Genomic DNA, 26,811 nt, shown 5'->3' with positions numbered 1-26,811 from the left:
CAAACATGGCGGCCCCCATGTCATGGAGAAGACTTGTGTACTCTGTGTACACGCCGGCTCTTTCAGGGGTTTTCACCAGGATTTCGGATAAGTTTTTCCGCAAGCATGACCGCAGGAGAGGGTAAATTAGATGGACATTCAGTAATGTTGAAAAATAGAGTTCTTATTTTGAATCTCTTTAATTATCTGCATATTTGCAAGATAGCTAGCATTCGAGCCTGTTAGCGAACTAACTAGCTAAATAGCTGGTTGTGTAAGGTTGTGCATGCGCATGTTTGCTGTCATGTTTTGCACTCTTTCTATTTCGAAAGCGCTAACGTTAACCATATTATGTTGTCGAGGATTGTGGCATCACGCATAGTCTTTGTGACCCAAAATTGACAGCATTGGCAATCTGACGTTAGCGGGCTAACCAAAGGTTATACAATCTGGCTAAACAGAGATGGTGGCTGTTACTGCTGTCGATTAACGTTATGGTTGCCAAAGTCAAAAGTCGTGGTAGTGGTGTGTTGTCAGGTTTAGTTAACATTAACTGCTGGATAGTACCCTTAAGATTGACAATAAACGTGGCGTGCCTGTGTATGCCTAGGTATCATAAATCGAACTGAACTTCGGTGTGGTGTAAACATGATGTATCGCCTTTATGTCTAACGCCGTTGAATATGGAAATCTGACATCAGTTTAGTACAGATTTTTAGCAAAAATCTTCAAAGGGCCTCTTGACCTTGCTCCCTGGTTCATAAATTGTCACATGAGGTATCATGAGTGACCTTAAATCGGCGGAGAAAGACACCTTTTGTTCCCCATGGCCCATCAACTCTAAGCCTAGATCATTGGTGGCAGGCAACACCACATGATGATACACATTTGTTTACACTTTTCAATGATCACACTAATCACTAGACCAACTACACCAAAGCTTTCTGTCTTACACTTTCAGTTAATGAGGTGCTGTGGGAGCTGTTTCTTTGTGGCTATATAGAGGGCCTAAATGCTGCTTAGAGAACATTTATGTTTTACATGTACATGACTATTTTGGAAACTATATGTTGAAAGAAGTGCTTTTGTTTTATTGTACATATCATTTCTCAGTAGACTACTACTGTGACTGGGCACTCAGCTTGGAAGAATGTGCAGTACAGGGGAATAAAACACCCTTAAATTTGCCCATTCCAGAAATATTTTGAAATGCTGCCATTCCTGTTAGTGTTTGCTAAACCTTGGAGGATGTTGGTTGTTGCGGTGGCTTGGTTGCTTCCTTCTGGCACCATCATTCAACTTTAAGGGCTCTCGCCCACCTGCTCCATAGAGAAGTTGGCCAATCATGTGTTGCAAGGGGATTGCTGAAAGACCTCTGGACCATGCCTATGACGGGAGACACCGGATAGAGTCCTTCGGCTTCATGACTGAAATCAGGCTTTTGCAAGAGGTTCCTGTAATGGTCCTGTTAGTCATTCAAAAGAGGATGAGAAGCCCTTGTTTCCACATGCGGAAGGCGCTTTTTGCAAACATTAGTCACCTTTAAATGCCTTTCTCAGCTATACCTTCCTTCTCAGAACCTCTTTCAGTTTCTGTAGAAGTTAAGTACATGCAAATTTTGGTAATTTCCTGTGGTGCATTATGTGGTTCCTCCAGAGGGACGTAGGCTACATAAATCATTCAGCACTACAAAATTAACAAAAAAATGGTTGAACAGTAGATATGTCAGCCGTAGGCTACTTTATGATGGTTAATTACATAGATAAAAATAGATAAAAGTATTGCATTGAACTTTGCATTAAAAAACTGACCCTTGTCTGGTGCTATGTGGTCATTCAATTAAGGCTGAAAAGAAATCTGTATTTTATTATTTTATTAGGGTTTAATTTGTGTGCACTGGATATGCTAAGATGAACCTATAACATAGAGGCTGTAAAAGTGTTACCCTTGGGCATGAGCAAAATCCGAAATGTATTGATGAGCCTACTATATTTAGAAATCCTAATGAAGCTCCCAGTGGAATATTGTGTTAATGCAAACATTGTAGCCAGAATGTCAAAACATAATCAAAAAGCACAAACAAATTCAATTAAATTGTATTTTTTGTAAATATTTTTTATTGATTCAAATTTGAACAAAGACCAGCACATTGGGACTGAAAAGGGATATCATACAGCAAGTTATCAGTGTTCTATATTATAGGCTACATGGCTTATATTGATATACAAAAATTATCAGTCCATTAAATGTTTATTTTATATTATCATGCAAACTGCAGCATACCACCATAGACAACGCAAGAATTCCTAGACAAAATGCTTTGTGCACAACTTTGTTTCAAGTGTAGCTAGTTTGACAACTGACCAAAATGTAGTCCCAGACACTGGACCATGGCTTTGATGTTAAGCGGTGGGTGACGGGCAGGGCTGCTCTGTGTGACTGAGCGCACGGTGAAAATTCTAGACCTGAGAGGAAAAAACAGAGCCCTTACTGGAACAGCGGAACCAATTTTTTGAACTCTCATTGAACCCTGTTTCTGTTCTGGAGTTCTCAAATAAGATGTTTTTGGAAGGCCTTCTTTATTCCATGGGTCTATATCCAGCAGGCCCTTTGGGATGGGGATGATCCCTGTAGATTATTAAGGAAGGCAAGCATGTGTTTTCCCATGATGACCACAGAAATGTAGTCATGCATCCTTCTTTCCTTTCTCTTTCCCTCCCCTTTTACATTTCACCAAAACACCTTAAAACATATCTTAACATATCAGGCCTTTTGCTAAATGGTTGTTTTAAATTACATTACTATTATTTATTTTTTTAAAAACTGTTGCTCTGTAGCACTTTGAGATTGCTAAATATAAAGTGCATTACAAATAAAATGTATTATTAATTGTATTATTATTATTTGTTCCCTCTCTCTCCCCCTCAGTTCATCCCTGCTCTTGCTGGCTCCCCTGTTGGCAGAGGCTGAGCTGGTCCCAGTGCCCCCCTCGCGGCCGCCCAGCTCTGTGGAGGGTCTGCACGCGCGTTTTCGCTGGATGGCTGACCACGTGCCTGCTTTCAGGGTGCCTGGTGCTCGCGTACACATCCTCCACTCACCGGAGGAGTTCTACCAGGTCATGAAGGTGTGTGTGTGTGTGTGTCTCAGTATGTCATGGTTCTTTGGAAGACACAAATCTCTCTCTCTCTCTCTCTCTCTCTCTCTCTCTCTCTCTCTCGCCATCTGAGAAGAAGGAAGTCCCAAGTGTTAAACTTGTGGGAGGTAACTTCTTGGCAGAGGACATTCGACTGGGCAAATTGGCAGTAAATGCGGGATTCTTCCTAAGTTTACTTATTACTTACTGTTGTTGCTTAAAGTTACTGCCCGCTCTAAAGGGATTAAAAAGGTAAACCGAACTGTCATAAATGTGAAGATGAATAGCCAGGATAGACTCAGGACCTCTTATTCATTTTCAACATGGTGGCCATAAAAAAAGAAAAAAAGGGGGTTGCCCTTGTTGATAAAAGAGGATGACTGTCCTTTTTGTCACTGTACAGTTTCTTTTTGTTATTGTGCAGTAGTGGCGTTGTGGGCTGGTTTTGTTGTCTGTCTTGGAGAGATGGGTGTGTGTGTGTGTGTTTGTGTGAGTGCTGATCTGGAGGTGAGAGAACACAAGCAATTATGACAGAATTGTGCTGGAATTTGGGTTGTTATCTGACACCTGCAACATGAAATCTCTTATTCTGGTAAATGCCCCTCCCCTTACACACAAACATGCACACACACACACACACACACACACACACACACACACACACACACACACTAGAGTAGATCTGAAGGAGATGAGTGCAGGATGAGTTGCTGGTGGTATAGTGTGTGTGTGTGTTGACGGGAAGAGAGTGAAAGAAAGTGGCCATGAGGCCATGGCCACATTCTTCCTCCTGCAGGAAAGCCTCTCATTAGGCAATCCAACGAAGCCTCCAGGCCATGCATGTATGGCTGCTGTCAAGTGTAAAGCGGTTTAGTGTGGAGGATGAATAACAACCCTAAAGCCTGCTGCTTTCCCTTTTAATAAAGCCAATCTTTTGTCTGTGTACCAGCTCACCCCAGCACTAAGAAATAGAAATAAATAAAGAATACTTCCTCATCACTTTACTTCCACTTCCTTATACTATTTCTTGTTAAGTTCTTAAAGTGTGTTCCTGTGCCTGAACTGGTTGAGTGTTCGCTGACAGCACTTAGATCATAGTTGGAGCCCTGAGGCCATGCATACTAATTCACTGTACACCTGTATGAACCTGTTTTCACTGTTCACCTGTACGACACTGTTATATTCACTTACATGATAAAAGCATCTACTCACTGAATGACTAAAGTTGTTGGTTTCCATGGAACTTTGTTTTGTGTACTGTAGGTTAGTTTAATGGTGTAGACTCTGTGGTTATGAAAGGAAGTGTGTTTAATCTTTTTATTGCATCGTTTGTTTAATTCTTTTTTTTTCTCCCAGGCACGAATCAAGACAGCTAAGAGTCGAGTTGTGATGGCATCGCTGTATCTGGGCACAGGACCCCTGGAGCAGGACCTGGTAAGAGAGATTCAAGAGTCTCTCACTCTTTTTCTCTCTCTCTCTCTCTCTCTCTCTCTCTCTCTCTCTCGCACACATACACACACACACATACATACACACACTCAGTCTTTGGTTCCCTCTCTTGCAGGTGGACTGCATGGAAGAGGCCCTAGAACGCTCCCAGAACCAAGGCAGCAGCCCCGACCTCCAAGTGTCCATGCTGCTGGACTACACACGAGGCTCGAGAGGTCAGTGGAACACCTGGCAGGGGTCACATTGGCACCGTACAGCACCGGCCACCGTAGGGGTCATGGTTACTTGAGGAATAATCTTCCTCACTGCGTATCAAAATAAGCTGTGTGAAGCTGCCTGGTTAAATGAGACGGGTCATTTTGCAAAGGAGATTGTTTACATTTGACTTTCGCCAGTAAATCCATTTTTATAGAAGTTTGTGCTTCTATGTGCAAATATTTCCGTGGAACTGCGTAAACTACCTGCTGCTCTGTGGGGGGGAAGGTGTGTGCGTGTGTACACAGGTGTTTCTTCACCGGGTGTTTCTCTTGAGACTGTATGTCCAATATGTCCCCACCCTGTGTTGGTTCTCATTTTACTCTCATTCATCGCTGTAAGTCTCTATTTCTTCTGATTTCACTGTTTTCCCTTTCCATTTCTTTCATACACTGACTCATATGTTCTTTCTCTTTCACTCGCTCTCTCACACACACACACACACACACACACACACACACACACACAGAAGTGGAAGTTCCAAACTGCTTGTCTCTGATGAGACCTCATTACAGTGGGAAATCTCACTAAATCTCCCTCTTCCTTGTTAGTCTGTCCGACTCTGCTGATTAGCCAAGTCATTGTGTAGATGCGGTTTCAATCTGATTTCAAATAAAAAGGAAATAAATACCATCACATGGTGTGGTGTGCTGCCAAAATCAGCATACAGGTATGCACACCCATTTGTGTGTGTGAGTGTGAGAGCGAGAGAGAGAGAGGGAGTGGTGTGGCGAATGCTTTCCCGTACACAGTACAAAGTGAATGGGAAAGGTCATGGTTTGTTAGGTCAGCATGATAAATGCTTTAACAGGTTGTTATTGTTTTTGTGTGACTTCTCATTGATACTTACATTCTTCCTCTCATCATTGTCATATGATGTTGGTACATGATCCTTATCTGCTGTTAGAGGAAGAGATGTCATGTGGGATGAGTAAGGACTTCAGGTCCTACAGCAGGATACTTGTACTTATACAGGTGTTTGCACTCAGCCATGAACATTCTCATCAACAGACACCAAAAGCACACACACGCTAAGACATATCTGTATGAATAATTCTGCCGTGTGCGTGTGTGTGTGTGTAGGTAAGAATAACTCACGGACCATGCTGCTGCCCCTGCTACAGCGCTTCCCTGATCAGATGCGCGTGTCCCTCTACCACACGCCCGACCTGCGCGGCCTGCTCCGGCTGCTCGTTCCCGAGCGCTTCAACGAGACCATCGGTGTGCAGCACATCAAGGCCTACCTGTTTGACGACAGCCTCATCATCAGTGGGTATGTTGTTATACACAGGGCACACGCAAGACACCGACATGCAGAGATACGGGCCCAAATAACATCTGTTTGCATCTGCAATTCATCTGAGGGTCATTTTCTCTAGTTTCTATTTTCTAGTGTTTGGTCTGTAAAAAGTCAGAAAATAGTGATTAGTGTTTTAAGTTCAAGATGTCGTGATACTCAGTTAACGGTCGTAGAGTTTCCAAGAAACCAGACAAAAATCGAAATCAAGAAACTGATTTAGATTTTTCCCCCTTAAAAATGCTCAACATTTTTTTGACCGCTGACAACTAATCAATGAATATAGTAAGAGTCACAGGGACACCTATCTTTCCCTTGACCCCTCCCCGTCCCTCCTCTCTCTACAGCCTTACCCTTACATTCCATCTAAAACACAGTCACTTCAAATAACGACTGAAATAACTGACTAAATAAGACCATAGACAAACAGATCCATATGTGCAGACAGTGTTGGATCCAAAATGCCACTCGTTGCCCTATATCCATACACACACTCACACGCGCAGACATACGAACATTCATCATACATGCTGCTACTTTATCAACATAGTCATACATGCTTTTTATCTGTTAAACGTCTCTCCAATTGTGTTGCTCGACACCATTCCAGGCACCAACTGTAATATATGCAGGGCCCCTGAGGTCTGCTGAATCCTTGGCACAATGCTCCCATCATATACCTGGCATGTGAAAACACACCCTTGCTGTTTTGTCACCACAAACATCCCATGTTTTGTCACCACAAACATCCCATAATGACAATGTACAGGTGCACATACTGTACCTATTTTAACAGATGTCTCTGCCGTTGGGTGTGTAGTTATGACTGAACTGAACAAACAAGTGTTGAAGTTTGCAAATAATGTATATGGCTTTGTGTGTGTGTGTGTGTGTGTGTGTGTGTGTGTGTGTGGGTGTGTGGGTATCCACCCAAGTGAACCGAGAGTAAGGCTGAAGAGTGACAGTGCAGCTTATTTGGCAACCCCATTGAGTAATGGGCAGACAAAATCGCACTAAGCATGACTGATGTGTTTGAGGCAAGGACAGATTTTTCGTTGTGTAATATGGGGTCAGAAAATGTCGCTCAGTGAGTGTATACGATCCTTTTTCCCATCACGTTCCCTATTGTTGCGTCTTTTTACTTGGGCAATATCTAGATAAATTACAGTTAGCATGAGTAATGGAATTTTTGGAAATGTAAAATTGTGTAATTCTTGGTTCAGATGTTTACATGTTCCTGAAGTATTTGGTGTTGTACTCTGGGCAGACTGAAAAACATTCACACTCAATTAAAAAAGAGCACATTAAAAGATTAACTCAATTAATCATAGGATTGAATGCCTGGGACCTGTAGCCTGGCAGGCCATCCTATATCATTGAAATGTATAGTCTGGAATCGAACCATTCACCTCGCTTAATCCAAGGGACTTTCAAACTGCCTAGGCATGCAATAGGCCAGCGCTACGACCATATCCGTATCCGGTCGGCAAAACGGCAAATACATCCTTCTTCGAAAGTAATGACTTAAGTGCATTGTGTTGCTCAACTTTCAAAGAAAAGCACAAGTCCAACTCCTCCAAAGTTGACGCCAACGCCGATTCAAACAACCGCTCTTCGTTCGCCATAGCCACCTTTCTTGTTGTTCACAGTCGCAGGACTGTCGTTATCCTGTTAAGCCCGCCTTAAGACTCTCTAACAAAATAGAGCGCTGTGATTGGATGAAGTCCACGGCGTCAGCCAATAGAAATCCCTATGGTTTGATGCTAGACGTACAGGCTGAGCAAATTAATTTGCCGCCGCTAGGGTGCGTCTAGATTTCTAGGCTAATGGACCTGTTATTTGCCTATTCATTTTAATACAACATTGAGTGATTATTTAGTGATTGTTTTTCTTTGTGTTTTTAATATTTGTAAATACACTGGTAGCATTTAGATGCTGGCTCTAAAAAGACTTCAGTCTAGTTTAGGCTGATGGTTAATGTTCACTTCACTTGGTGCGTTGGTAGCTCTAGTCTTTAGCTGCTCTAGTCTAACAGATCTGTAGGGGCTCCTTGATATGTGCTCATATTCATACATGGATCAAAGTCAAGTGATATATGCAGCGTGAGCAGAAGACCCTAATGTGCTCTGTTTTGTTGTTGTGAGAAGTGTTTGTATTCCATTTGTATTGCACCAGACACAGGCCCTTTGTCCCATCCCACACACAGATGGCCATGAGGCTAGCAGGTCACTCTCTTTCCTCAGAACTGCACTGCATTGGATTGTATTGCAGTAGCTGTCTTAACTTTTAATGGTGTATTTCGATGCATGGTTGCAGTGGTCAGTTTTAGTGGTAAGGATTCCGAGATCAGGATTCAATAGATACTTACAGGGCTTAAATTTCACTGCGGGATTGCGGGTATTGCGCATAATTTGTTCAAGTCCCGCAACTCTAGCCATCATAATGCGAGAAATTCCCGCATACACTTTTACAGCCTGTCTGATGACATTAATATAGCCTAATCATTAAGTGGCGAGTTGAATTGAACATAGCCTCATGCAGACGCACACACACACGGAGAGAGAGAGAGAGAGAGAGAGAGAGAGAGAACCACTTTGCGCTTACGCAAATAGGCTACGCTACCATGGCAAACTTTTACATCTGGAAAGAGCTCCTTGGTAACGATCCTGCTAGCTCAGGTCACGTCAACACTTGATCCCAGAAAGATTGTCTTCGACATGTTAGTTTTTTGAACATTTATTGTATCTAATGACATAGAAAACATAATAATTTGCATACACATACCGCACTATGCACAACTTTTATTCACTAGCGACTATAGCCTAAAACCGTCAGGTTGAAGGGGGGCTAATTACTCCATAGAATTACTCTCACGTATTTTCTTAAAGTGACAGGCACTCAATTACACCTACTCATCAGCAATGTGCACTCAATTGGACCTACACACCACATTAAAGATATGCCTAAGTGTTATAGGTTAAACGTCAATATGAGGCATTCAAATTACTAAATATGTTTAGCTACTAGTAATTACTAGTAAAATGCTAAATGCATTATTAAATAAATACACTCTATATGAATTCAAAAATATATGATAGAAACATATCACATAAGCTATCATTTTCAGTGTGTGTTTGTGTGTGTGGAGAGAGTCAAGCAGAATCTAGGATGTCCACTGTTGTGAATGATCCCACTACAGTATATATTACTGATGACGTCAGGGTGGTGGGGGCCCCAAAATCAAACAAAATCGCAATTCTTGACTTGGTATCAGAATCGACCCCCCCTCCCCCCCAAATTGTGTAAATCCCCCCTACATTAATAACCTAAGGGGGGAATTCCCCCCCATTTTGAAAAATGAATTTTAAGCCCTGACTTACATGCAGTATACCTCCCTTCTGCTGCTCTGTAAACCGTGCTACACTACTCTGCCATCGCTCTTTCTGCAGCGCACACATGACCGCACTTATAGCTTATCTGATACAATGGCTTTATGGCAGATGGAACTAGTACAGAAGCAGCCCACCCTCTAATGAAGCTAAGCAGTCATTTGAAAGCGCCCCCCACCATCCCTGTCCCCTATAGACCCATTCAACAATAAAAACAAAAACAATGCTTGAACGTTCTATTTGGTTCCCAATCTACTTCCTCTGCATTAAGATAACATATGGAATGTTAAAACGGAAACCTTGTGGGGCCAACTATGATGCTGATAATGGAACTCTCTTGAAAGGGTCTATATAAATAGCTAACTAAATGAATCATGACAGACCACCAAAAGCAAGTCAAGTCAAGTCAGATTTATTTGTATAGCAGTATAGTCTGGAGAGCACTGGAAGGACAAGACAGTCCGTATTTGTGATGGCGACCCTGCTGTTTATCAGCTCGGTGGTCCTAGACAGTGACCGTTTGTTGTTTCATGGTTGACGCTGTCATCAGAGTTTCTTAGCACTCAATCCAGACTCCAGGCACCGGTAGATGGCTAGCATGGCAGCTCGCATGTCAGCCGCAGCTCGGTGGTCGTAGCAGCTGCAGATCTCTTGCAGATTGACGTTAGGCACCCTTGCTGAGCAATTCCTCCGTCCAGACATTGGATGTGCAGCGTCACGGATGGATGAGGGACTTCAGAGACATAAGGCAGGCTAGCCAAGGCGCTCATCAGCCCAATGGAAGCTGGATTAACGTTAACTTGACGTTGATGGTGTCAGCCGAGTTTGTTAATCAGAAAAAAGGACTAAGAATAACACAAAAACGATCGAAAATAACATAAATAAAGAGTGATTACATTTAACTAGAAAAATAAATACAAAAAATTAACAGAACATTACATAAAAAGCACACAATCCCACTCTACCACATGACCCCTGGTGTATCCTGGATGTGCTCCTATCCACCCACACTGTGCAATATCCACAGGTAGTCATCGCTTTGTCAAATAACATGTTTTTTGTCTGTGTGTGTGTGTGTGTGTGTGTGTGTGTGTGTCTGTCTACAGGGCAAACCTGAGTGACTCCTACTTCACTAACCGGCAGGACCGCTACGTGCTGCTGGAGGACTGCCCTGAGGTGGCCAACTTCTTTGCTGACCTGGTGGGCGCCGTGGGCGACGTGTCCCTACAGCTGCAGCCGGACGACAGCGTGCACATGCTGGATGGCATGGTGCACCCCTACAAAGGTGACTGGCCTGCTCTGACCTGAACTCACCTTAAGATCTGCATTCACATGCACGCACGCATGCACACGTGCGCACAAACACACACATGCACGCACGCACACACACACACACATGCATGCACCGCGCACGCACGCACACACAAACACACACACACGCACGCACACACAAGCTGCTTTCAGATCTACGTGTAAGTCTGCATGTTCTGCAGATGTCAAGTGGTTGGGCCGTATATCTGAACAACATAACTGGACATTTGGAATTCCGAACTTAGCCGGCTGTTACACTACTCCCCTCCTAGTATTTCCGACGGACATTATGTAAATAAGCTTGTGTCTGAACGAAGCAAAGAGCATGCAGAGATTCAGTTTATGTGTGTGTTTAACCACGCGGAGATTCTGTTAATGTGCGTCGGTGTTCACACATATGACCGCATAATGTCAGCATGTTAGCATCATATCTGACCTCTGTTTGACAAAGCTGCACATATACTGCGGAGGACGTGTCTGAAAGCAGCTACACACACGTGCGAAAAATTGAGGGCGTCTGTTGAAGTTGGGTCTGGATTCAGACGGCACAGATGGGTAGAGAGGGGCAAAGACATGTATTAGTTATGCTGCTGTCCTTTGTGCTTTGTGTGTGTGTGTGTGTGTGTGTGTGTGTGTGTGTGTGTGTGTGTGTGTGTGTGTGTGTGTGTGTGTGTGTGCGCGCGCATATGTGTGCGTGTGTGTGTGTGTGTAGTTGGCAACCTCTCTCTGTGTGTCTGTGAGTGATGATGGTCTGCAAGCTGATGGCCGTAACCCAAGCACCAAGACGGAGACTGGCGGAGCCTGGTGTGTGTGTGTGTGTGTGTGTGTGTGTGTGTGTGTGTTGAGTGTTCGCGGCGTCAGTGACATCAGTGCTCCATAGCGCCGCTCCCGAAATAGAGGCGTGATGTCACAGCGCTGGTGGTAAGCGATCTGGCGACCGGGCTGATGGGAAAGGGCAGTTTTGGGCCATCGTTTCTCGGGTTACGGAGGAGCGGCGTCCTGACCGCTGGAGACGGGGGGGGGCAGAGCAGATTGTCCGCGTACAGGAACAGATAGAGTGCTAGCCTGAGAGAGGAGCTGGGGGATATACACCTGTGTGTGACGCTGATTCCTGCCCACACGCTCCATTGCGTGGTGTGGAAATAATGAATGGATGCAAATGAGCAGCTGAATGAACTGATAGGAAGCTCCCCTTCCAGGAAGAATGAACAAGGGCTCATTGGAAATCATTTCATTCTCTCTCTCCCTCTTTCTCTCTCTCTCTCTTTCCCTTTCTCTCTCACTGTCCCCCCCCTTCTCCCTTTCTCTCTCTCTCTCTCTCTCTCTCTCTGTGTCTGTCTCTTTGAAGCTCCAGTAATCTGACTCCTCTCTGTGTCTGGAAATATTGCTAAACTGCTACGCTCCTCTTAACTGGATGTGTCTGGAAGCGGGGGAGGGGGGAGGAGGGGAGCGAGGGAAGCGAAAACAGGGATGCAGAGGAGAGGAAAGGAGAGGATGGGAGGAGAGGAGAGGAGAGGCTGATCACTGTGGTGATGGGAAAGCCCCTGTCAACTCATTTGGGCCGACTCTACAAAAACACACTCCAAATTCTTCTCTGTGGGTTTCTTTAGTGTGCAACAAAATCTGAACTCGGGTCAGTGGGTTGACGCCCAGCCTGTCCGCGCAGCTCTGTGCAGACTGATGGGCCAGCTGTTCTGAGGTCAGTGTGTGGGGCTTGTTGTCCTGATGCTATTGCATTATTTAGCTGCTGGCTGGCTAGCCATGACTCACTGGACCACATTATGTCAGCCGGAGGCGCCAGCGACTATCATGGGCCGACTGTAGCCCTCACTCAACACTTACTCCCCCCGCGTCAACACACACACACACACACACACCCTTATATACACACACACACAGTTCAAAAACACACCTCTCTTCCACACATTCTTATGCAGACACACACACACAAACAAATGTGCACACACACACACACACACACACACCTAAATCTAAGCAAAATATAACACCTCTGACACCCAGACACCTATGACTATTTCCTTGTAAATATTTGGTTAACTTACGCAAATGCACACACTCCCACCCAAGTGCATACACACACCGAGAAACACTCACTCTCTTCGTCATGCGCTGTCCAGACCAATTACCCATGAATCTCCCACTCATATCTCCATGCAGACGTTGCTCTGACGTCAGGCTGCAAATCCACTCCTGACTGGTGGCCCTATTCCCACATTAGCATTTTTCTAAAATGAAGAATTCATGGCAAAGAAAATGTCAAAGACAAGGCGTTATATATGATGGCTTTGTAAGGCGTGTGTAATTGGTGTTGAAGGGCAGTCGTGGCCTACTAGCGGAGGGTTGCCTTGAGCAAGGCACCTAACCCCTCACTGCTCCCCGAGCGCCGCTAGCAGGCAGCTCACTGCTCCGGGTTAGTGTGTGCTTCACCTCACTGTGTGTTCACTGTGTGTGTTTCACTAATTCACGGATTGGGATTAAATGCAGAGACTAAATTTCCCTCACGGGATCAAAAGAGTATATATACTTTATACTTGTACTATACATCAGCGTTGATCACCTGGTCCTCTGTCCCACAGGTAATCGGAAAGACTTCTCTGCGTCGGCGCAGCAGCGCATCATGGAGGTGGTCAACACGGCATGCATCCGCCAGCGGCTGCTGGAGGCCGAGCATTCGCCGGAGGAGGAGGCCGAGGCCGAGGCGGAAGCCCCGGGCTCCGCTGACCAGTCCTCGTCCTCGGACACCTGGGTGTTCCCGCTGGTGCAGATGAAGCCGCTAGGCATCCACCTGGACGAGCAGGTGACGCGGCGGCTCCTGACCGAGGCCGGCGGCGACTCCACGGTCTACCTGACGTCGGGCTACTTCAACCTGACGCGCGCGTACATGCGGCTGGTGCTGGGCGCTGGTGCCGACTACCGCATCCTCATGGCGGCGCCCGAGGTCAACGGCTTCTTCGGCGCCAAGGGCGTGGCCGGCGCCATCCCGGCCGCCTACATCCACCTGGCGCACCAGTTCTACAGCAAGGTCTGCGCCCTGGGCCAGGAGAGCCGAGTGCACCTGCACGAGTATCACCGGGCCAACTGGACCTTCCACGCCAAGGGTGAGTCACCCCCCAAGTGACTCCTACTTCACTAACCCCCCAACCCCCCCCCCCCCCCCCCCCGACCTGCTGCTGACCTCTCCACCGCCACGCCGCCTAACCCGTCCCACTTTGTTAGTGTTGGGCCGGACTGGAGGAATGAGCTTGTTTCCTGGCCTAAAGTCCGGGCTCTCGTTTTCCGTTATTGTTTTTGCAGGACTTGAATGTAAACAATGAGGCCGGTTGTTTTCCAGGCTGAGCCCAGTCCGTGCGGAGAGAGGGCATCCCTGCACTCTGGGATTTGGAATCTTAAAGCGGCCGGCGTTCGCAATGCCAATGTTTACCTGGCCACATCACAAAGGTTCTGTTTGACCAAGCGCGGCGGCATCTAAGTAGATTTTCAACCTCTCCCCTGTCTGCGGACAGTTCTGGGAAAGGAGCGTTCCGTGTGTGTGTGTGTGTGTGTGTGTGTGTGTGTGTGTGTGTGTGTGTGTGTGTGTGTGTGGAGAGGTGGGGGGGGGCTGGTGAATCTCAGGCCTGCCGGTAAGCGTGGCTGCCCGCTCGCTTGCCCGCCCGCCTCGCCTCACTCGTGTCCCGATGGAGCGTCTTTGAGTCACTCTCTCCCTCCTCTGGCCGAAGGTCAGCGCAGTCACACACTCACTCGTGATGTTTTCTCTGCAGACCAGAAATATGCCTCGGTTACATTCCTGGGGCCTGTGCTCAGTTCGCGGCCACTGCCGCATCAGTAATGGGATCACACTTCCCAAAACATCAGCCCCAGACCCCAGCCAGAGGCCAGCCGGAGGCCAGCTGGGGTCCAGCGAGTCTGGCTCTCATAGGCTATTCTGAGGCCTTTTGTAATTAAAAGCACGGCTGGGAAATGTATTTCATTGTAGTCAGGGAAGTGACCTGAGTAATATGCTTAAGCAAAGAGTCGGTTGGACAATGGCAGCTTTGACCCTGAACGGAGCAAACAGTGAGACTACAGATGAACACGAATGCACACACACACACTCTCTCTCTCTTTCTCTCTCTCTCTCTCTCTCTCACTCACTCACTCACTCACTCACACACACACACACACACACACACACACACACACACACACACACACACACACACACACACGCGCACACACACACACACACGGACGTGGTACACAGAATTGAATTCCACGCTCTTGTCGAGATGCGGTGCTTATTAGATAAGGGCTTGTCATGCCGTCATTTCTAGTAAAGCCAGGAGCAGCCAGGGGAGAGAGAAAGAGGGAGGGAGGGAGGGAGGGAGACAGACGGCAGAGGTAGAGTCTGCCCAGCGTGCACTCAATCAATGAGCATTAGAGCGCCTCTGACACTGACCCACGAGAGAGAGAGAGAGAGAGAGAGAGAGAGAGAGAGAGAGAGAGAAGAGAGAGAGAGAGAGAGAGAGAGAGAGAGAGAGTAAGCGAGAGAGAGAGAGAAAGAAAGGGCGCCTGAGGGAGAGGTGGAGAAAGGAGGATGAAATGGAAAAGAGAATAAGACAAGAAAGCGCATGAGTCATCATCAGTGTTTGTCTATAATGGCCGCTTATGGTAAACTAGGCCAGTGCAGCACTCCGCCGGCTCCAGGCTGGCTCAGGTGACGCGCTGGGTGCTTTCCCAGGTCGCCTCCTTCACTTACCTTTACCTGATATCTGAACGGCTGTTTCAAGAAGAGCATACAGCCATGGGCCATCCGGAGGGCACTGCTGATTTTGAACAGGGAAGTGTGTACTCAAACACACTCACACGCACAGCTCTTGCCAAATCTCATTAATTCATTGCAGAAGCACGCACCAACACACTTCCTGAATTTTTCATTAGTTCATGGAGGTGATCAAACAGCCCAGTACATGAACTCAAGACTGTCTGTCCAGCACACGGCCACATTGGACTGCTCGAGTGCCTGGAACCAAATTCCTTGTTTGTACTACTAGCTCCACTTAATAGCAAGATAAACCGGATTGGGCCTCTGTGATCCTGAAACGTCCTGCCTCAGGCCAAACTGTTCCGAAGCACAGCCCCATCAAGTGCTCCCACTCCCGCTTTGTTGTTAACATGGCATGTCAGGTTTGGCCTGGTAATTCAGCTGTTCCAGTAAGCGCTGAATGGGGCTTTGCGGGGGCCATGGGAGGCTAATCTGCCCGTGCCAGGAGGGCCAGTGGGCAGGCTGAGGCGGAGCTCAGTGCCCACTCATGGTGCTGGAACCCAGAGTGGTGTCGGCTAACAAAGCCCTTTGTGTGTGTCCAGGGAAACGCTCACTGTCCTTCTCCTCAAGGACCTCCCCCTTGCACTGCACTCAAAGCTCTACTGTATGTGTGATCCCACTGGGACGTGTGAGATCTTGCCCCATGGTTTTTCCCTCTTTTCAAGGAAAGTGGCTGAGTGTGAGGTGACGTGGTTAAAGATGTGGAGCCTTAGGCGCTGTAGCTCAGTTTTATACATTATGTCCTTAAAGGAGAATTCCTGCACTCTGGTCTGGAGGGCTCATGAACATGCCCTCAAAGTGTAGCACTGTAGCTGCCTCGCAGCTCTAGCTGTTGGCTGCAGCAACTTGAGCTAGGTAAAACCGATTTTGTTTCGTTTCTGTACCGACAGCACTAGGTGACCTAGAGAAACAGATCTATGTGAAAAAAATGCCAGAATTCTCCTTTAAGTTCAATTTTATTTTCATATATATAAAACTATATAAATGAGTGACAACAGGGCTCCAGAGTGCGACCAATTAATTTTTCAAAAGTGCGACTAAAAAAAATCGGAGGTCGCACCTGTGCGACCAGCTATTCGAGAGAGGAAAAAGTGTCCGCATTAAAACTCTACCTTTGGTTCAATAACAGACACATATTTGGCCAATATCGTGGTTTAAACAAATCACAGATAGTGAAGGGCGGGACCTCCCCTCTGATTGGCCGTGGCCCAGTGCCTGTGTGTAAATTTGAAAATGCGTGTGCTGCAGAGAGAGAGAGAGAGAGAGAGAGAGAGAGAGAGAGAGAGAGAGGCCTACGATAGGCCTAGTGAAACTTCCCTTCACCAAGTTCAGTCCGAAATAATTATTCACCAGAAAAATAGTTTGAACGTAAACCCGACCTACAGGAATGCCACTTGCGCCAAATTTATAGGAGTCATTGCAGATGAAAAGACGTCTTAAAATTGCGAACAATGCATACAAGGCCTTCCCGAACGACAGAGATACAGATATCGCCGAAAAGGAGTGCGTCATTGACCGCAGTTACATGCAGGGAGTAACCCGGTTTTCAACAGCAATATTCGTTTTGCGCGCGAGTTGTGTAAACTCATTCTGATGGCATCAATCAATTTAATCCGGTATTTGGCGCAAACCTAATATCGCTGGTACATTTAAAGCCCGAATATTCCCTGCATGTATTCCTGTGGTCATTGTGTACGGTGAATTGAATGGACACATTTAGATCGAGCATGGCAAGTCATTGCAGTAGCCTATAATAATAGACCTACCATTTCGTCACTGCATTAACCATAGTGATGTTCTTATTGAAAATTTAAAAATGCTAAAATTAAAAAGTAAATTGCATTGTGGGGCTGTCAAATGATTATTGCAATCATCATTGCAAAATCACATAAAAATCTCCCAGGCTACTTGGAACATCTCTTTAAATTGTGCTCAAATACATTTCTATGGAAGATGCATGGTGAGCTGGTTTAGTCAAGGCCTAAAGATCATGAAGGATAGTATGACATTGAGCCATGAGATGTGCAGTTTGAAGCCCTTAAAAGATGTGCACTGTTAATTTACTCACTGTTATTTAATTCATCTTGAGATGTTTTAAGTTTAAATTTCAGCTCAGTGAAGCACTTAAAGCACCAACACTTCATTAAGTTACTTTTCTTGTAGAATTGTAAATCATAAGTCATAGGACAACCTATATAGGACAGCAATTAAGGGAAAAAAGTGAACCTTCTGCGGTGTTAAATGCGATGTGGTTGAAAATTTGGGTGCACCTAACTTTTGTGCTGGTGCACCTAAGAAAAAAAGTTAGGCGCACCAGTGCAAAAAGTTAGTCTGGAGCCCTGGACAATAGGTTTGGCAGTTAATTCTATGGTTTTGGTTCAGTATTCTGTTTTGTTCTTCTTATAGAATAGCAGTATGTTTGGATGAGGAACAATGAAGCATACACTGAAAAGTGTACCCTGTCTAAACTGATGCATGGCAATAACTAGGTGATACTCTTGGCCTATTTTGCTTCCTCTGGCACTGATAATCATATAAAGGGGTAGGGAGAGTCATTTAAATATTTGGAAATCCTTTTGACTGTGTCAGTTTGAAAGTATTCGCTTCCCGCAGCATTTTGGTGATATTTTGCGTTGAATTTGGGGAAACAAATTGAAATGGTCCTGGATTGTTTGTTTTCTCAAAATAACTCTAAAATTGTGTGTATTTTGCTTAAAAACATTTCTAAAGGGGTGCCAATACTTTTGTCAGTGAAAAAACAGTGGTGCTGTGTAATTTCAGATTTCTTCAATTAAATGATTCTGCAGAGGTCACAGTAATCCAACAATCCTTCCTTTTCACTAATCAAACAGGCCTTCCCCCGTCATCCCTGGGCTTGCCCTCAGTGAGTCATTGCTTGTGTCTTGCCTTGCCAGGGCTTTGGTATTACCTGGACGGCAGTGACCGGCCCTGCCTCACTCTTATCGGCTCACCAAACTTTGGCTACCGCTCCGTGCACCGGGACCTTGAGGCGCAAATTGCCATCGTGACCGAGAACGAGGAACTCCAGGCACAACTTCAGCAGGTAGGTTGAGCAGACAAGCACAACTGTACAATAATTAACTGATAAACTGTGATTTTAATTTCCAGACCCCGTTTATATTACCCGTTCGTAAACTGTAATCAAGATTCATGGACTTGCTTCGGGAAATAGTCTACACTTTGGTCACTGCCGATCATCACTTGGCAGGTTACCAGTCATGGATGACTTTGCGCTTTTGTCTTTTTTTTAATCTGTTCTTCATTGTTTAAGTTATTACCTTCACGTGCTGGATGCATCATACATGGGGCTCTTGGCGAGAAGTGCCTAGTCACCTCACACTGAGGCTGCTTTGTTCTGTTAGACAGTCACCAAGTGAACGAGCTTACTGGTATGTCTGGCTTTGATCTGCTAGTGTACAGAATCAGTCAGTGTTTGTAATGGCAGCATGGTACTATTTTCTAGTCTATTGTTGGTACATGCCTTACCTCTCATTCAGGCAGCACTGAGGTGGCCAGCATAGCATAGATTCTCATCGTTTCTGAAGGAATGTGTTTTTCCATTGTGCTTTGTATTTGCAGGAGCAGGAGATGTTGTACAAGCAATCCAGCGAGGTGTCGGGTAACACCTTTAAGCAGCCCGATCGCTACGTGAAGCTGTGGGTGAAGCTGGTCACCCCTCTCATCAAGAACTTCTTCTAAGAGCAAGCTCATGGGCCCAAGCATCCCTCTGTCCATGTCAGGTGCGTCACTCACTGAGCTCGAACCTCGTCATTTCTCCGAAATCTGACGCATCATCCTGTTTGTACAGGCATAGCTCCTCACACACACACACACACACACCGCCTCTCCATCCAACAGACACACAGACACAGAAACACGCACGCTATAAGTGTGGAGGGTTCAGGAAAACAGTAAAACCAGACTGTGGCCGGTGCTGAAATGCGCCGACTCATTACGCTGGTCCCAGCATGCATCAGCAGCAGGCCTAGTCAGCAGTGCTGACCACAGCAGGAGGCCTGCGCTCCCCACAGTGGCTGCCCTGTCCCAGACAGCGCAGCTCCCCCACATACCCACAGACACTCCCTCAGCTGACCTCCAGGCCCAGCGGGAGCCGGGAGCTTTTGCCTTGTAGACGCCGCCAGCTGTTAACCGTTCACACCTTTATGTTATTCTTGCAGGTAGGGTTTCATATTTCAGATAACAAACTAAGTGGTCTCCACAGCTGAGTCAACATTTGCTCATTAGTGGATGCTTGGTGAGAGGATTAAATGGGAATTTGTAGAGTCATAACTGAAACACTGGCCCCAGGTAAAGTGAAATGTTTTTGATAAAGTATTAGGTATGTGCTTACTCAAAAAAATCTTTGTGCCAAGTTAACCAGGGCAGTGTTCTATAATGGAACTATTACAGTTACATGACCTCTGTGATACAAGAGTTGGTCTACTTAGGTCTTCTACATACTCGACGCACCTGACCGGTAGCGCGACAACATGACGTCAAAATGACGTAGATCTTGCTGGCGCACCAGGATTTAACCAGAGAATGTCTAATAAGGGGAGAACTGCCACTTTCAGAAAACTTCCGGTTTCTGAACTGGTTGCAGTTCCTTCTGTGGTTCCACATGAGGGCTATGGAGCTGTACCCCTCAAAATCCACTTTTCTCGGGATATATTTTTTTTTCAAGTAATTTGAATATTGTATTCGAAAGGGTAGGCAAAGAAAATACACTTGGTGGAGTATTATATTTTTTAAAGTCACTTAATTGTTCTAAAAAGCCTTTCAAACGTGTCAATGACGTCACTCATTAGCACAATGCTAGCGTGTTATGGGCAACAACGACCCAAACTGTAAGAAATCAAAAGGACATAAGTACTCGTTCATTCAACTTTTGACCTATAACCCATGTTGAAGTTATACAAACTACAATCAAATCTGAGATTTGTCAACGACAATCAGGTGAAAGAGACAAATTTAGCCGTCTAGCTCCATTGACTCCCATTCATTCTGCACTCATGGCGATCGCCCCCAGTGGAAATCTGGTGGTACTGCAACCAAAATTCGGTACAATGGGACTTAAAGGGGAACTTGGCAACTATTTCAACTTAATAAACCCGTTTAGAAATCATTTGGATGGTTAAATGACCTGTTCCGGTGAAAATGGTGACTTTCCCCGCTGCGCCTAGCGTCCCCAGGCGGAAAACCAACCTTGCAACATTGAGACTACCGTCCCGGAAAGAGAAGTGAGAAACAAGAAACTCGTTTTAAATCGTGTTTCTTACCTTGTAACATCCACATAGTTCTGCCAAACTTATGCTAACAGTTCGCTAGCTTGTAAACAAATCCATGTGCTTTATCGTTACCTTTTCACACAGTTTGAAATAGCATAATGTGCAATTTCTCCAGCAGAGGGGGAAATCCTGCCAAGTTTCCCTTTAATACGGAGTGGCCAGGCTCTCCGTAGACGGGCTCTGATTTAACCCAGGTAGCGCACCACTCATTTATTTTTCAGATGAGCGCGACAAAGCGGAAACAGGAAGATGGACTAGTTCGAGGGCAAGCGAGAGTTGCATTGTTTTGTTACAGTCGTGAATTTTTAATAGTTTGCTGGATAAGTCAACAAAGTTACCAGCGAGAGTTGCAACACATGGAATTAAAAGGAAAGAATAGAAATGATTTATTTTCAAACAAAGGATATCTATTAAGGCCTGAACAAAATATCTTTCCACTTCAGGAAATGACACAAACTCAGCCAGCTGCTAACTAGCTAGCCAGCTAACTAAACTGTTTAAATTATTAAAATTCCCCTCGGGATGACTAAAGTATCTATCTATATATCCATCTATCTACCTGTGCACACATCTTGGAAACTAGATGATAATGATGATGGTAGTTGTGAAAAGTAGCAACCAAAGTCTGAAGTACCATCACAGAGGCTAGCTACTAGCAGAGCCCGTTTACGGAGAGCCGGATCACTCCCTATTAACTCCATTGTACCTGCAATCTGTTGCAGTTCCGCTAGGGGCCATCACGAATAAGTGCAAAAACAATGGGGGTCTATGGAGCTAGACGGCTAAATGTGTCTCTTTCACCTGGTTGAAAAATCGAAGATTTGATTGTGGTTTCTGCAAGCTCAATATGGATTATAGGTCAAAAGTTGAATGAACGAGTACTTACATCCTTTCGATTTCTTACAGGTTAGGTCGTTGTTGCCCACAACACACTAGCTTTCTGCTAATGAATGACGTCATTGACACTTTTGAAAGGCTTTTTAGAACAAATAAGTCACTCAAAAAATATAATACTCAGTGGTCTGTATTTTCTCTGCACCCTCTTTCGCATGCAACATTCAAATTACTGTAAAATTACAAATACTGTACCTGCTTTTTTGTGCAGGTAGAGCACACACCCTGTAATCCCTGGGGGGAACAATCTTTACTCTTTGTGAATGTAGGCATGTTTGTAATTGTAGTTGTGCAATTGGAGATCCAAACTAATATTTCAACCGCCTAAAGTGGTGTGAGGAATTGAGTTCATAGTAGGCTTTCGGGAAGTGTTATGAGGGAGATGGGAAGAAAAATGTAGCTGAGCAGGAAATGTTTGAAATGTTTTTTCCGTTCTTTTTTTGTGGTTGTTCTTACTGTTGTTTTTTTTATTCTCTCACTCTCTGTTTGCCAGACAAGTCTATTTATAGTCAAACCATTAAGTAGTTTTGGTGCTTTCTGCCAAGCTGTGTTGTCTCATCTCTACAAACTAGGCCAAACAATGGAAAATCCAATTAAATATACATGTATTTATGCTGTGATTATTTTTTCCTTATGATGAAACTTTTAATAATGTATATTTATATGTATAGTCATTCAAATGTCACATTACATGTAGAATTAGGGCTGCAAAGGGGTGGAACATTTCCGGTAAAATTCTAGAAACTTTCTGGAAACTTTCCATGGGAAGTTGGGGGATTTTGGGAATATTCTGTGTTGGAAACCGAATCACAGAATTAAAGAAAACAATGAAAATGAATGGGAATTTGGGGTAATTTCTAAAATTGCTTATAATAGAAACTGCTTACAAACATAAATATAAACATTTTGTTTTATAATAAATATGATTCGATCATTCATATTTTCGTTTAACTTAGCATACTAATCTAGCTAGCAGGAATCCCATTCCCTGCGGTTTACTAGCATACTAAGCTAACTGTCAGTGCTGTCTATTGTTTCCAGTCTGTTTTTTACTAGCAGCTAACGTTAGCTAGCCAAGACTGCTGTGAACACTGACTGAAGTTGACTTGTTACAAAAATGCTTAATAAACTTATTTTAGTCCTCCTTTGGCCAGCCAAAGCAAATTGCTAGTAGCAAGCTGGGAACACCGATCAAGATACGCCGCCACGCCACTCAACAACAAAATCTGATTAGATCTAATGGTCATGCTGGTCATGCTGGTCTGATTTAGCTTGACAGTTGAGGTGATATGGTGTTATTTTTTATAATTATTTTATTTGTTTTACCATTTTCTCGGATTCTGACTGGACAAAGCTATAGTGCTTCCTTTAGATGATTTCTAATAATCCAAAAATGGTAAACTTCGAAATCCATAAAGTGCACAGGACAAATCAGCTCATTGGCTATAGTGTGATTTTATTGCTTAACAGCAGAGGGCGCCTCATCGCTGGCCTTCTCTGGGCTGCTCAAATGCTGAGTAACAGACAGACGGCCGCCAGCACCCACTTAGCCGGCTTGTCTTTGGTTTTCAGGTTGAAGGTCCAGATGTAGGTGGGGCCACGGATGCGCGTCTTGTAGACCGGGCACTCGTAGACGTTCTTGGTTTCCTGCCGGTCCACAGGGATGGCCTTGATGAAGAGGACAGGCATGGCCGGGCTCAGCTCCTTCAGACGCGCGTCGCAGATCACACCCGTCTGGGTGTCCCAGCGAGCACCTGGACAAACAGCAACAACAACAACACCACACACCCACATATACATGCTTACTCTGACTGGGTGGGGGGCATGGCAGACATGTACCATTGGACATGAGTGTGGTGGTTCAGCCCTGTTTGAGCTCCTCCCCACACACCTCTGTTACACTCCAGTTCTCATCTGCACAGTCTAACTCTACATGACTCTCAGCTCTGTTGGTTTTTCCATACGTTGAGTCTTATGCAAGTAACCACGCAGCATGAGATTACCTCTTCTGTGTCTCTCTGAAGTTACAATAGTGTTTTTGTTTTATCATAAATGTGACCGTCTATTCTGGAAAATATTAACTGTTTGCCCTGTGAGTGGGCAAGTGAATATTTATGACTTCTACTGTGGGGGAGAGAGAGGAGACAAAAAAGGTTTGATGTGAAATAGCAGATGGACAACAAGTCCAGTAGGAGGCTTGGAGTTCCTGCTGCCTATGCTGGAACCTGTTGGTTTGGCTGAGAGGCCAAAACAGAATGTGTGTGTGTGCAAATTACACACACACAGAGTAAGTGTGGTTGTGTGTTATCTTTATCAAAATAACACAACACATTTTGATTCAGTGGATCAATGGTTTTTAAAAATAATATTAAAGGATTGTTTGATGACGCTTTTGGTTGTGTGATGTACAATTCATTAATAATTTATTATAAGCTCATTCACTAAAATGTTTTTTCAAGTAATGCTAATGTGTTGTTTGTAAAGAGTGCCGTCTTTGGTAGAAAAATGTCTCTAAATACCGATCTCCACAATAGGAACTCTTGGTTACAGGTTAGCAACATGTAGTTGAACAGCTGTGTGATCTTATGGTTTTTCAGCAGGGTCTTAAATTACATTGCTGTTGATTTGAGTTGAATCTGCAACCTACCCTCCATGTACAAGCCGTGGACGTAGGCTCCCTCTCTTGGCGGAGTGGTCATGTCCTCGCGGTTTTTCTTGGTCACCTCCACGGCCAGACACATCTTGTCGAGCGGCCACTCGTTCTTGCGGGCCATGGTCTGCATGATGGCCGTCAGGAAGGACTGCGGGTTGAAGAAGCCGGCCAGCCACACAACTGGGGGCATGGCAAAGTCTGTTGTCCACACCTCCAGCTCCTGAGGACAGAGACCGGTGTTGGGTCTGAAAGATACTTTGGGTTGGGGGGCGCTGTGGTGTAACTGGCTACAGTGTCCGTAACATGTTAGGGTCCAATAGCACACGGAGACCAAGTTTACAATCCGACCTGTGGTCATTTCCTGATCCCACCCCATCTCTCTCTCCCACTCACTTTCTGTCACACTTCACTATCCTATCTGAATGCATCCCCCTTGCACCACCTGTTACTTGAAATGAAATCACAAAGACAATTTTTTAATTATGTCTGCCTGTAGAGCACCTAAGAAACTAAGCCGAACAATTTGACATTATTTTACATTGTTTATCTGTTGTTTTTTTCATTACTATGTCTGTCAAGCTTAAAGGTACACTATGCAGCTTTAGGTATTTTTGGTGAGTTTAGAGCTCCCTCTAGAGTCGCGATGTATTTATGTCACTCTGCTGTTGTAAATAGCAAACTTCTCGCGACTTATCCCCCCTGTACACAATGCAAATGCTTTTGTTGTGGAAGTGAAGGATAAACAACAGGCAAAAACTCTCCAGAGAACTATATCTACTGACAAGGTAATGTTTTGGCGGGGCACCACTCATGGAAGTTGCATGGCTGGTTTTCTCGGTAGGGACTTGCTACGTCTATCTCTATGCTGTATAGCTATGCTAGGTGAACGATTCGCCTATTACAAGTTTGTTTACCATCAAATTGGCTTCATAAAAGTGAAAATCTTGCATAGTGTGCCTTTAATCCAACCACCCGGTCATGCAAATTAGACAAAAATAACTATTTTTCATTACAGTTTTAACACTATCACTGCTAACCAAATTACATTTCTATATTGAAGGCATGTATCGGTACTTGACCATTATTGGATAACTAGAGCCATTTTATCATGAAATGTACCACCCCGTCACAATTATTACATTTCAATCCATTATATTTCATTGGGGAAGAAACATGTAGGGTGAAGGTGAACATGTCTTTAACTGAAAATTACTTTTTAAAAAAAAAAAAAATTTAAGTATATTTTTTGGGCTTTTTATGCCTTTACTCAGATAGGATAGTGGAGACTGACAGGAAGTGAGTGGGAGAGAGAGTCGGGGTGGGATCCGGAAAGGACCACGGGGCGGGAATCGAACCCGGGTCGCCGGCGTACGGTGCTGGTGCCCCAGCCAGTCGCCACTGAAAATATTTTTTGATGAAAATGTTGACAATTTTATAGTGGAAAAGGCACCCGTGTCATAGAATGACCCAAAAGCATTAACATTAGGTTATGTGAAAGGAGACTGACCTGGCATGGTCTTGAGTTCTGTTCTTACCTTGATCCGGATGAGCAGATCTGCGTACCAGCCTCCCAGGCCATGCAATGATGGGTACGCCCGCTTGGTCCAGGACTCTGGCACCGTGTCCAAGAACAGGGCATTCCCCAGCTCCTCCATGTCTGTGGTGATGGTCAGCTCACCCTGACAAAGAAACACACTTATTACACAAAAACGTTTGGCTTCAAAATGATGAGGTATGAAAGAGGCATCAAGAAATCCTACGTGGCAAATTTAATTTGGAATAATGTGTGACACTTTAGTTGGCTTGATGATGGAGACTGTTTTGTTGATCTCTTACTAACTCTATACTTTTTGTATTTTCCATTCATTTACCTCCAAGTAAGGCAATACCCTATGTGTGAAGGGTGCTGGGATTTATGACCGTTATGATCTTCAATCTGCAAGTTTGCAGGTTGCTATATCAGCCAATTGATTGATCTGATTAGATGTGAGGTGCACCATGAGCTTTGCATTATTTGAATGACCTCTTGTGAGCTGTCTGACTCTGGACCTTTGTTGCCAATGAGGCTTTGCTGCTAATGAGGCAAGAATGTGCTGCATGCAGACCTTAAGACCCAGATTGAGCTCCTTGAGAGAGCGGGAGATTTCCATAGTCAGGAAGTTCATCCTCTCGCACTCCTGGAGCACCACGATGATGAAGGGAGTCTTCTCCTCTGCTTTGGCCACGATCTCCACCATGTTAAAACTATCAGGCAGCTTCTCCAGGATCTCATCCAAAATGGCCTTCACCTGAAGGAGAAATGAGTATGTTGTGAATGTAG

General features: G+C 44.9%; 2 protein-coding genes across 2 annotated transcripts in view; one reads left to right on the top strand and one right to left on the bottom strand.

Moving 5' to 3' along the window:
• Nucleotides 1-24,229, top strand: LOC121700440 (CDP-diacylglycerol--glycerol-3-phosphate 3-phosphatidyltransferase, mitochondrial). Its single transcript, XM_042083382.1, has 10 exons — nucleotides 1-121; nucleotides 2,908-3,103; nucleotides 4,469-4,546; nucleotides 4,677-4,776; nucleotides 5,900-6,089; nucleotides 10,609-10,787; nucleotides 13,411-13,932; nucleotides 18,551-18,699; nucleotides 19,236-19,396; nucleotides 23,411-24,229. The coding sequence occupies exons 1-9, from the start codon at nucleotides 6-8 to the stop codon at nucleotides 19,353-19,355; spliced, it is 1,650 nt and encodes a 549-aa protein (XP_041939316.1). The 5' UTR covers nucleotides 1-5; the 3' UTR covers nucleotides 19,356-19,396; nucleotides 23,411-24,229.
• The window catches only part of LOC121700439 (dynein heavy chain 17, axonemal-like), a 32,565-nt gene continuing 29,028 nt past the window's right edge, over nucleotides 23,275-26,811 (bottom strand). Inside the window, exons 77-80 of the mRNA XM_042083381.1 lie at nucleotides 26,597-26,779; nucleotides 26,027-26,170; nucleotides 24,486-24,711; nucleotides 23,275-23,592 (exon numbers count right to left, since the gene is read on the bottom strand). Of these exons, the coding sequence (XP_041939315.1) occupies nucleotides 23,345-23,592; nucleotides 24,486-24,711; nucleotides 26,027-26,170; nucleotides 26,597-26,779 (801 nt within the window). The 3' untranslated portion in view covers nucleotides 23,275-23,344. The remainder of the gene's footprint in view (nucleotides 23,593-24,485; nucleotides 24,712-26,026; nucleotides 26,171-26,596; nucleotides 26,780-26,811) is intronic.

Source organism: Alosa sapidissima, chromosome 24 (assembly GCF_018492685.1).
Source record: "Alosa sapidissima isolate fAloSap1 chromosome 24, fAloSap1.pri, whole genome shotgun sequence".
NCBI lineage: Eukaryota > Metazoa > Chordata > Actinopteri > Clupeiformes > Clupeidae > Alosa > Alosa sapidissima.
This window is presented reverse-complemented; position numbering and strand designations above follow the sequence as displayed.